Source organism: Fistularia commersonii, chromosome 34, assembly GCF_037954325.1.
Source record: "Fistularia commersonii isolate RoL2024-O1a breed Wild chromosome 34, RoL_Fcom_v1.0, whole genome shotgun sequence".
Classification (NCBI taxonomy): domain Eukaryota; kingdom Metazoa; phylum Chordata; class Actinopteri; order Syngnathiformes; family Fistulariidae; genus Fistularia; species Fistularia commersonii.
In genome coordinates, this window is record NC_141317.1 from 4,067,445 (window position 1) to 4,078,781 (window position 11,337).

Here is an 11,337-nt window from a genome sequence, read left to right on the forward strand (position 1 = left end):
TTAGATGTCAGTTTAGTCTCAACGCCGCGTATGTATTTGGGAAAGCATTAAAACTACATGTGTGCTTTTAGAAATCAAATAAACTCTCAACATTAAAATAACAGTTCTAGGCTTGAGGAGAGGTTAAGTTTTTTTTTAATTTTAATGGAAACTGTCCACAGCCCCAAATCAATCTCAGAGGTTAAACTGCATCAAATTTGGTGAAATACTGTACATACTTTTTTATATGAAAATCTTCTATGTTTATGACAAATGATATATTAATACATATATATATATATATATAAAAAAGGTCAGATGACCTTTCACATATCAGATTCTTTTCAGAGCAGCCTGGAGAGACTTTTTTAGGAATGTCTCATTTATCATCAAACAGCCAGAGAGGGAGGATTTGTGTTCTGCCGTCACCTGGAAAAGCAGATAAACAAATTTACACAATCATTATAATTTTCCAAATCCATACTCAGTCGGTAAACTTAATTCAGGTAAAAAAAAAGAAACTACAAAAAAACTTACCAAACTGCTATATTTTGTGAGGACAATTAACATGATTTTTGCAAAGTTCACAGATTTGGTCAGTTGGGGTCCTTGGCTCACCAGTTGTTCGGTCAACTGTGTGAAGACTTCTTTATTCAAGTCGGGCTGAAAAAGAAAGATATTACAATTATGTCGTCGTGGAGTGCTTTCTTTTTCCCGGGAATTAATATGTACTTTACCTTGGAATTTAATAAGGTGTGGATAATAGAGAGAACGGCTTCATTCCATGTAATTTTGAATGCCATGCTGAAAGAAACACAACGGCAAGAGTCAGTCAAATGTAGTTTATTGGCATCGATACAATGCAAAATATATTTTCTTTATCTTACTCAAGAACCAGCAACCTATAGTGCGAGTCCAGGCAGCTTTCTATCAGTCTGTTAAGCAGCTCAGCTTGCGCAGTGCCTGAAAACAAAAATATCCACTGGTTAACGCATTCCCATTCCAGCAACTCCAAATCACTCACAAGGTAATATTGCGATTCGTACTTTTACCACATCTATTCACCACATAGATCAAGATTATGCCAAACTGCATCATGACAGGGATTATAACAAAGAATGAATTCCCTGTTTTTCATGTGTCTTCAGTGTGCGACAAACTAATGCCTTCTGATATACTCATTTTGTCAGAAGGAAATTCAGTGAATTGCAGTTAAAATTCCGATTCCCTTAAGCATCCATATCAGCAACAATAGAAAGAACAACAACACTTTGCTAAAGGACAAAGAATCAGCCAAGAATCTCCAACTCAAAGCTCCTGTGCTTGTTAATGAATTCAGTCTCACCAATGTCTCCTCCTTCCAGGACTGGTCCGATTAAAGCGTGGCACATTGGCCGTGCGTAGCGGCCACACAGTGATGTCATCGTGTTCACTAGGCATCTGGAGGCTGGTCCGGACAGAAACTGGACCTGCGCGTATATATAGCAGCGATATACTGACCGTCTGTCACTTCCGAGCTATTTAGAATGGGTGTATATTCTGCGTTGTACCCTGTGCAGTAGGAGATTCTTGATGAGTGTCGCCGCCGTGCTGTGGCTGAGGTCAGGAGAGAGCGCCAACACGCCGCTGCTCACTTTAGGCAGAGCCTGCTCTGGTAAATCAGCCAAACTCAGCATGCAACATATCATTTCCACCTTAACAAGACAGATAAAGACGTGAGATTAGCCCTTTGTAATCAACCCGGAAACAAACATCAACATTTTTCAGAAATTCCTCCCAATTTGCTGAAGATGGTTTTCTCTTTGCTTTTACATCTGAACTGGTAGGTTAATTGTCTAAAGAGCATTTTCCCACTGTAGATGATTAGTATTTGTTTTCTCACTACTGTTGATTATGTTTCTAACATTGTTAAACTTTGTGTCAAACAACATTTCCCAATCTGTGCTAACTGGTGAGGTGATCAAGCTGTGGGATTGTCCTGCAGGCGCCCAGACCTGACCCTGCGGGGTGTCATGAGAACAAAGTTAGAGACGTATGTGTAGGCTGCGTTCCTTTGGTTGATCTTGACAAACCACTCCCTATTTGGTGTTCCAGAAGCATTTTGATGAGAATGTATTCAAGATTCAATATTCAAAGCTTTTACTGTCAAAAGCATAGTGCAGAAACATGTTCCCCTGGTCTATACTGAGCAATTCCTACTTTGCTGTCCACAGTACATTTAGATAAGAAATAATGATAGCGTAAACAGTATTTTTAATATGAACAGAGTTGACAGATTTTGTTGATCCCACGATGGGGAAATCCAATTGTTACAGCAGCAATACGGGGTATAAGAGTGTGCAAATAGTAACAATAGAAAGAATATGGAAATAAAGGATGTAGATACAAATAAACAAAGATGATGTACTATACATACACAATAGAATACAAAGAACTAAAGGAAAATAAAAGAAATGCCTTGTGGAGAGAATGGTTAATAGAAATGACAGGTGTACAGTAGGAGATGTGGGTAGTAACAATAAAATAATAAGTGATGTGTTCTGGCAAACGTATACCAATAATATAAATGTAAGAGCAAATATGGCATATAGTAAGTACGAATAAGTAAAATGATGGTAATATTGGGTGACAAAAGAAAAACATTGCAAAACAAAAAACTCTTGTGTTTCTTTTTTGCTGTCCACTAAAAATGTGAAAACTGGCAAAATAATTAAGGAATTTTTTCTTACTTGACCGGGCTCACAGTCACTCAGCACTTTGAACGCATCCATGGAGCTCTGGTCCCACTGCAAATGAGGCAGTAAAACGTTGCAGTCACACAAATTACAACTAAAAGTGGGACTATTATGTAAGTACAATACTTAAATATTTCTTTTCACCTCGGTCTGACTTTCCAGTAATTCCTTTATTTGAAGAGCGCAGGCCTAGAAAAACAGAAAATTATCACTATTGTGTTATCAACTGGAACTGGTGCAATGCAAATCAACTGTTTGCATACATGATTTGATCAATATGGATGCCATGGCCTTTATGAATTACTTGGAAAGAATTACTTGTCTTTAGATAGGACTCTGGTCTGAAAAACCGAGAAATGTAGGTAATTTGTGAAAATTGTGAACAGTGCTTAATTTCGTCATGAAAATTCCAGAAAGTGTTTACCTTTATATGTGCAGGCAAGGCATCAGATGAGCTGTCCTGTGCTGGTTCCAATTCTTCAGCAGGAGCTTCTCTTTGAGCATCATCTTCCAATTTTCCCGAAGTCTTCCCAGCAATTGTCCATTCTGGACTTTCGCTCTCACTACCGCTGAGAATTGTCCTAATTCGTTTGCACTGCTTCCCTGTTTCGTCATCTGAATCCAGAGTAATGCAACTGCTCTTTCTTTTCCTTTGAGTTCCAAGGTCCGAGAAACAAGGCGGACTCTGAGATTCAGGTGGTAGAGCTTGAGGGTGGAAGTACTTGGCCCATCCTCTCGTCTGACCCAAACCCAGTACACGTTGTGTCAGCTCCCTCAGCCTCTGGCTGCACTGCTCGGTATAGAGAGGCTCCTCATTTTGGGACCCAAGATTTCTTTCCAACTGCCTCATCAACGCAGAGACCCAGGGGCTGGGATGACTATCCTGCTGGAGGCATTCAAGTACGCGGAGAACGGCAGGTTGTGGAAGGAATGAGTGGATGAGAGCCAGGAAAGACAACAGGTTGTGCTTGAATACTTCTGGAGACAGGCACACAAGGGGTTTTCTGGAATGGGTTGGGAAGTTGGGGATGAGGGGGGAGATTTGAGGAACTGTGACTGAAGGTAGCATCCTGTGGTAGAAAACCGCTATATATTTGAAATTAGTCATCAATCCATCAAGGAGGAAATTTCAATATCATCACGTGATATTAAGAAGTGTTTGAGTTCCATAGGGTTTAGATCATGTTCTGCAAATACCATACTTGCCAAGGGAGTGTGTTTGAAACCATAAAAAAAAAAAATTAAGTTTGTTTGGAAAAATGTTGACTTTTAGGATTTGAGTGTGAACCAAAATTAAAGAATGGTGGCAAACAATCAAATTGGATCTAGAACTTTTGGCTGCTTGGGTACCTGTAGCTTTCTTGTAAATATTTGAAAATATCACACCCAAGATGGCCACCTTTTTCCCCTTTCCCTTTATATCAGGGGTCACCACAGATAATAAAATTCTAGATTTTCCTCCACCTGCTTCCATTTTCACACTGCAGATCACAAGGTCATCTGCCAAACATCATGTTTCATGGAGATTCCTGTTTAACCTCATCTGTCAGCTTGTCCATCACTGCTGCAAACCAGGAGGGGCTCCGAGCTCCATGATGTACAGCCACCTCCAGCATCAACTTCTCTGTCACACCTACAAAATACCTCACCACCGTCTCACAGCTAGCATACATGTCTTGCACTACTCTAACATACTCTTCTGCTCCTCCAGGCTTCCTCACACAGTGTGGTAGTTCCTCTCTTTGCACCCTGTCGTATGCTTTTCCTACAAAGGCACAACGCAGTTCCCTCTGACCTCCTCTGTACTACTCTACCAGCATTCTTCTAGCATTCATCTAGTAAATACTGCATCTGTTGTACTCGACATGGAACCATACAAATGCTGACTTTTGCTCTCAGTCAAGTTTACACCATTCTTTCCCATAACTACATTGTATGGCTTATCAACTTAATTCCTATATAGTTATCAAAATAATTCACATCTATCTTGTTCTTAAAATAGGGCACCATCACACTTCTTCTCCATCCCTCAGGTATCTTCTCACTCTCTAAGATCCTGTTGAATAGTCTAACCAGAAACTCTACTGCCACCTCTTGTAGGCACTTCCATACCTCCACAGGTATGTCATCAGGACATCCCTCTTCAATGCCCTCCTCAGTTCACCTCTCTGGTACTTCGTGGTCCTCAATAGCCACCTCTTCTATCCTTCACTCTTTCGAGTGTCCCCCATTCATCAGTTCTTCAAAGTACTCTTTCCATCTTCCCAACTCTTTCCTGAATAATGCAAACCTGCCGCACGTCCATCCCATCTCTATCTCCTTGTTTTGCCAACCTTTATAAGTCATTCTCTCCCTACTTGCCTACCAATAGAGCATACAAGTCATCATGCATCCTTTGTTTGGCCTTTGCTACCTCTACCTTCATCTTAGGCTGCATCTCCTTGTGCTCCTGTCCGCTCTCTTCATATACTGTACTCTTGCACTTCCTCAATCAACTACCAAGTCTCCTTATCTACTTTCCTTCCAGACTTAACACCAAGTACTACCCTTACCTGTCTCCCTCCTCACACTGGCTGGAGTTGTCCAGTCCTGTGGGAACTCCTCTTTGCCACCCAGAGCCTTTCTCAACTCCTCCTTTTTCAGCTTCCACCACTTCGTCCTGTTGACCTTCCATGCCACCAGATTAATCCTCCAAACCATCAACCTGTGCTGTCTGGCAACACTCTCACCTACCCCTACTTTGAAGTCACGGATCTCCTTTAGGTTACATGCTCTCTACATGATGTAGTCTACCTGTGTGCTGCTGCTTCCGCTCTTGAAAGTTATCCTATGCAGGCTGTACCTTTTTTAGATTTGGTGGTTTCCGTCTTCGGCTTGTGTGTGTGTGTGTATACCTACACGGTGATGGTAGGCGGGTCCCCGGTGTCCGAATAGGTGATTTCTTCCCGGCACAGAGTTTTGAAGAAGTCTGCCAGCGGAGCGTCAGGGTTGACCTGCTGCTGTCTGTGGAAAAGCGCCACGGCCCTGCGGACACCGGAGTCTCCGCACAAGAGTGACCGGGCCAGCAGCTTCGACTGACTGCCAAACTCGTCCAAGAACATGGCACTGTTTTCCAGGGATGGATCACCGACCACTCACCTTCCACTTGTGTATTTTGGCTCAACTAGGTTGCTTCCTCCCCCGCCGCGGGTTTCAATTCTTCTTCTCAAGTGAAGAGTTGGATCTGGCCCACAGCGCCCCCCCACGGGAAAATCCATTAACAGCGTCCCCTGTCGACTCCTCCCTCCAGGGGTCGCCACAGCAAATCACCTGCCTCCATCTAACCCTAGTCTTTGCATCCTGGTCTCATACTACCGGTCTTGCTTTACGACATCCCTAGGTAATTGGTGATCCCCTAAGCCTCATCAGTACGCTTCTACAGTATGGTCATTATCCCTCCCCTGTACATGTCCAAACTCTCAGTCTGACTTAAATTTCCGGAAAATCAAACATGTTGTCAAACGAACTCTTTCCTGATCCTATCCATCCTTGTCTCTCCCTTAGAGAACCTCAATATTATCTGTGCTACCTCTAGCCTTTCCCCCCAGTGCTAGTCTCTATACTCTATAACCCAGCTATTCTCACCAATCTTTGCACACCTTGCTGAAAACTCTTAATGTGCATTACCCTGGACACTTACAAATCTGTAAAGTGAAAGTATGAAAATAAAACAAAGCCCAAATGTGAAGCAAGGTTTTATTTTCTGTGTACCAATACAACTTGTTTTAAAAGAAATAAAAAAAACAATTCTGTTATGCCAAAACAAGGTAAAGGGCGTCATTAATACAGCTTGAGGCAGGCATTTTCACTTTGTGGATATTAACCAGAAGGGGTTACAGTACACTTTATCTTTAGACAATTAAAAATACCATCCACAAAACACTTTAAAATATCAAAATGGTGCAAGTTACTCAAAATTGGGTAGTCATTAAATCCAGTAATGAGGATTAAGGGAGGGGAAATAATTTCCAATGTGTTTTAAAGCACTACAACTGCAGGAGTAAAATGAACCCCAAAATAAGGACCTCAAATGGAATACAAGATCCTTAGGGCCAAGATTGACATTGGTCCAATCGTACATAAATCCAGAGTATGGCAAACAAACCTTGTGTCGGAAGGACCCATGTATGCATGGGCTCATCTAATGTGAAGGGATTTCACTGATCAGTTTCTCTCCTTGAAGGAGTCCTGTTTGTGAAATTTACCTGTATATCAAACTAATGAAAAACCTCAGCCCTCCATGGAGGATGGCTGATCTCCCCAAGTGTAATCACGGAATCAGAAAAGTTGTGGTGATACGGATTCAAAGGAGGACGGAATGACTGAAAATATTCTGTTCGGTTGAACTGAAACAGAATGAAAAGCCTCAGAAAGAATCATCATCCACAAGGTAAAATTGGAAGTCAAAGTCATCGTCATCATCGTCGTCACCACTGAGAAGAGTCATGGCGATGAAAAAATTCAGCAGATCAACCCCATCATAGTCATCATCATCATCTTCTGTTTCATACTGATAAGCAAAAAAGACATAATGGGGGACACAATCAAAAAAGTAAACTCAGTAACACAATCTCCTGCCGAAGGAGTTTGAAGAAACATACCATTAATGGCCTGTGACGTGCAGATTTAACATGCCGGTAAAGGCACTCCGTCTTGAAGGGGCAGCATCCGTATCGTTCATAGTAGGTGCAATTTTTCTTGCTGGAATAGAAAATATGAAAGATTATCAATGTGCATCTTAAAACTAATTAATTTAGCATTGGCTTTAAGACTGTTTTTATATTGTGCTAAAACAGGTGCAATTTAGAGAACCATACTTGAACTAATGATACACCTTTTGCACCCTGAATGAGGTCAAGTGAAGCACATTTTATCCTGAAACTTCAATTTCAAAATATTTACTCTTTCTACAAACCAGTCTGACAAGAATAAGTGTCTTTGACATCTCATTCTTTGAAGGAACGTTCAACTCCAAAAATATCTAACACTTATCCTGTACATCAAGTCGCAGGGGACCTAGACCCCATCCCAGCAGCCACTGGGTAAAAAGGCGGTGTTCACTCCGGGCCAGAGAGATATATACACACAGCAATTTAGGATCTCAAATGAACCAACTGCATGTGGGAGGAAACCTACACATGGGAAGAACATGCAAGGCCCCTGTCACAATCAAACCAGGGACCTTCTCTGTGAGAAGTGGAAGTGCTAACCACATGAACAAAAACAATTTTGATGTAATTGGCTGAATTCCAAGCATCTGTCATAGAGATCTATTCTCTAACAATAGGAATTTTATTTGTGTCACTATCCTCACTACCATTTAGGATAGGCGAATACATTAACTGAATGTGTTTTTCCATTTGTGGAAACTTCCAACTCTTACTGCTTCTCACTTGTACAACACTGATGAAAAGTGTTGTTATACCCTCCATGACAGTCCTAATTATTATAAACAGCTCATTAATTAACCGAATTAGGCTGAGCATTACAATTTTGCGAAAAAAATGTCAGAGCATTCCCAAAAACCATCCAGAATATTAAAATGGTAATTAAATAGGTTGGAGGCGAAGTCCCTGTACCCTTGACACTTCTCCATATCAGTCAAATTCCAGCATCTTTGTAAGCGCCATCGTCCTTGCACTCTGCAGATATGTTCTGAGCACATAGTTTACGGAGCCCGAGCATTTTGGCAACTAAGTCTCAGTCCTACTGTGGTAGTCAAACAGAGCAAGCGATACACTATCAGGAGCTATTGATATAGGAGTTGGGCGGTGAGGAAGGCACAGCTTGTAAGGGGGGCACAGCTGTGATCAGGGAAGATATGATGTCACAGAAAGGAGATTGAAATGGGTATGCAGAAGAGTCTTGATTTGTAAAGTGAAAGCCTCAAGGTCACAAAGAGGACGCACACAGTAATGGGGGTGAGATATTCCAATGCCGCTGATTACAGAGTTAACTAGTAAAACACCAAAATGGAAAATACAGAAACCTACCTAAATCTGTCCTTAAAGGAGGCTATTAGGCTCTCCTTGGCTTGTCCTTCAACCCAGTACTTGTTAGGCACATAAAAAGCAGACCTGACTCTGCACTGCGGGCACGTCCTGAGGGATAAACACTGATGTCAAGTCATATTAATGGTGTAGATGCCAATGTAGTTTCGTAAAGTAACTGTTTAAACCCACTTTATGACATCGGGCCCCAGGTCTTTTGTTCTCCTCCAAGTCTTGATACACTCTAAACAGAATGAATGAGTGCAGTTTGGCAAGATTCCAAACATTTGGTTCCTGGAATCCTTATTTTCATACACCTTATCCATGCATATGCCACAGGTGACATCTTTGCTCTGGAGGAAAGCCTCTGACTTCTGTTTCCGCTGGAAACGAGAGGCTGCAGAGGCACCGACACTCTCTACCTCATTGTCAGGAGTATGCTGCGCAAAACATTGCAGTCAGTAAGATATGTCCTGGTTTCAGCGTCAATTCAAACCTGTACCCAGTTGACTTAAGCCAACAAAAATAAAATGCAAACCTTTTTTCCATCACAGGCACCTGCTTGAGCCACATCTGAACTTTGGACTGCCTCCCGAGAAGCAGAAACATTCGACTCATTATCTGGGTGGAGACAACAGCAAGAGTTGCAGAATGGAAAATGTGGACCCCTGTCAGTTTCACACACGAAAATACCCAATACCTTGTGACAGTGCTTCAGGAGCATTTGCCGCCAATTGGCCAGGGTTGTTTGGACAGTGTGAGACATTAACTACCAATGCTGATGTCCCATGTCCCTGCCTGGACAGAAACTCAGCCTGCTGCAGAGCAGGCTCTGAGCCTCTTCGATCAAGTAAAGCATGGCCCTCCGTGGAGGAGGAAACTACTGGAACTGAACCTCTTCGACTTGCAACAGATGAATCAGCATCAGGGTAGGGGACATGAAGATACCTAGATGAAACATATTAAGAGCTCAGGAGTTTTTGTACATATCACTGTCACGTTACCTGTTTATCATTGTACTTTTATACATTTTGAATTTCTAACTGTTTTAATCCATACCAGCACTGTATATTCTGTGAATATTTTGAATACTAGATAATTTGTGCCTACCCTTCTGTGATCTCAGGTAACAATTTTTTTTTAATATGTGCATGGATGGTGTTTCTTGTTGAATGACAATAAAGCAAGTCTGAGTCTCACTCAGTCTATATTCTGGAGGTCCCCCTCTTTTTCACTTTTTGAACAGGAATCAAAGGTGACAAGTACTCCTACCTGCAGCGGTTCCCATGCCAGCAAACACCTTTCTGAAAGTACCTACATATTTGGGACGGCTGTATTACTGGCCATTCATGTAGAAAATTACACCTCTGACCAAATCTGCACGAACCATTTACAAAATGTCTGCAAAGTAAAGACAGGAAAAACAATTAGATCACATTGTATGGCAGTTTATTTGACTTTGGGGTAAAGCCCTTACAGATCTCAAAACAAAACACCAGGCTCATGTGTGAAAACCGTCCAAGTTAATTCCAAAATGGAACACTGGAACAAAGTTCTTTCAGTTGTCGTAACTCGACGTACAGACGGCAACATTGAAAAGTGTGGAATATGACGACCTGCCCAATCCTGCCTATAATTATTTTTTATAGTTCCGAGCACTAGTTTTTAAATTTAAGATTCAAGGCAGTAAATCTCTTCAGCCCTTGTATCTACAAAACAAGACCGCCTGAGTTACCACCATCTGGCAAAACAAGTAACGACAACGGACGGTTGACAGTTGTTTAGATTTGAAACGACTGGTCTGTTTTTTTCTTTTGGTTTTCTTGTTGTTGTTCGTTTTCTACCCAGATTTAGGTGTCTAGTCAACCGATTTTACCCAATGGTCGTGAACTTGGATTTGCTACGGCTGCAACAGAGCTAGAAGCAGTCGAGTCGATCACCCGAGGAATGTTTTTAACTTTTCCGTAGTCAAAAAACGAGGCCGTTAAGTGGTCGCTGACCTCGCTCGCTCGTTAGCTTAAATGCTAAAGCGTTTAAGCGTTAGTTTGAAAACATTACTTGATACCCTAACCAATTTAACAACACGGGATTGAGAATTAAACATTTTGGTCGTCATACACCCACCCTTAAAGTTTAACTTTTGTTTTAGTATTGGCGTTTTGTAATATATCCCCCCCCACCCACCCACCAACGCCCGTTTCCGTCACTAACTCCCCGCATCGGAGCTCAAAACAACCAGCGGCTCCTGCTGCGCGGCGGCGAGCGTCTCAAACTTTCAGGTTTGTCTTGTCTCTTCCTCGAAACATGAGCGTTCCGCTCTCACTCAGGTATCTAGGGAAAACTTACCGACAGATACTTCCACTGCGGCCAGAAGAGAGCCGCTCCATTTCCGAAACCTCCACCCTCCTCCGTGTGTTTCGAGCATGTCGCCAATCAGCCTCCATGACACTTTCTAAATAGTTGACAGCCGGTTTCCTTTAGCCAATTAACTTTGCGAGGAGCCAATCGAAAGTGGACGCCGACGTTCTCATGGCTTCTTCTGTCCGACAGCTACTTTTACAAGACGACCAAGAAAAACACTAGTCAGGAAGAAA

At 42.0% G+C, this 11,337-nt stretch overlaps 2 protein-coding genes across 2 annotated transcripts; both read right to left on the bottom strand.

Annotated features, from left to right (window-relative positions):
- Positions 1–117: 117 nt before the first annotated feature.
- Positions 118–5,922, bottom strand: fance (FA complementation group E). The gene is made up of 10 exons (XM_086141569.1): positions 5,613–5,922; positions 3,139–3,718; positions 2,859–2,903; positions 2,709–2,765; positions 1,530–1,673; positions 1,325–1,448; positions 867–942; positions 717–783; positions 517–642; positions 118–408 (listed from the first exon to the last, which is right to left on the bottom strand). The coding sequence occupies exons 1-10, from the start codon at positions 5,813–5,815 to the stop codon at positions 313–315; spliced, it is 1,518 nt and encodes a 505-aa protein (XP_085997695.1). The 5' UTR covers positions 5,816–5,922; the 3' UTR covers positions 118–312.
- Positions 5,923–6,435: 513 nt separating this feature from the next.
- mkrn4 (makorin, ring finger protein, 4) lies at positions 6,436–11,219 on the bottom strand. Its single transcript, XM_086141965.1, has 8 exons — positions 11,090–11,219; positions 10,016–10,144; positions 9,444–9,691; positions 9,282–9,364; positions 8,936–9,183; positions 8,747–8,854; positions 7,355–7,454; positions 6,436–7,263 (listed from the first exon to the last, which is right to left on the bottom strand). The coding sequence occupies exons 1-8, from the start codon at positions 11,185–11,187 to the stop codon at positions 7,120–7,122; spliced, it is 1,158 nt and encodes a 385-aa protein (XP_085998091.1). The 5' UTR covers positions 11,188–11,219; the 3' UTR covers positions 6,436–7,119.
- Between the last annotated feature and the right edge of the window lie 118 nt (positions 11,220–11,337).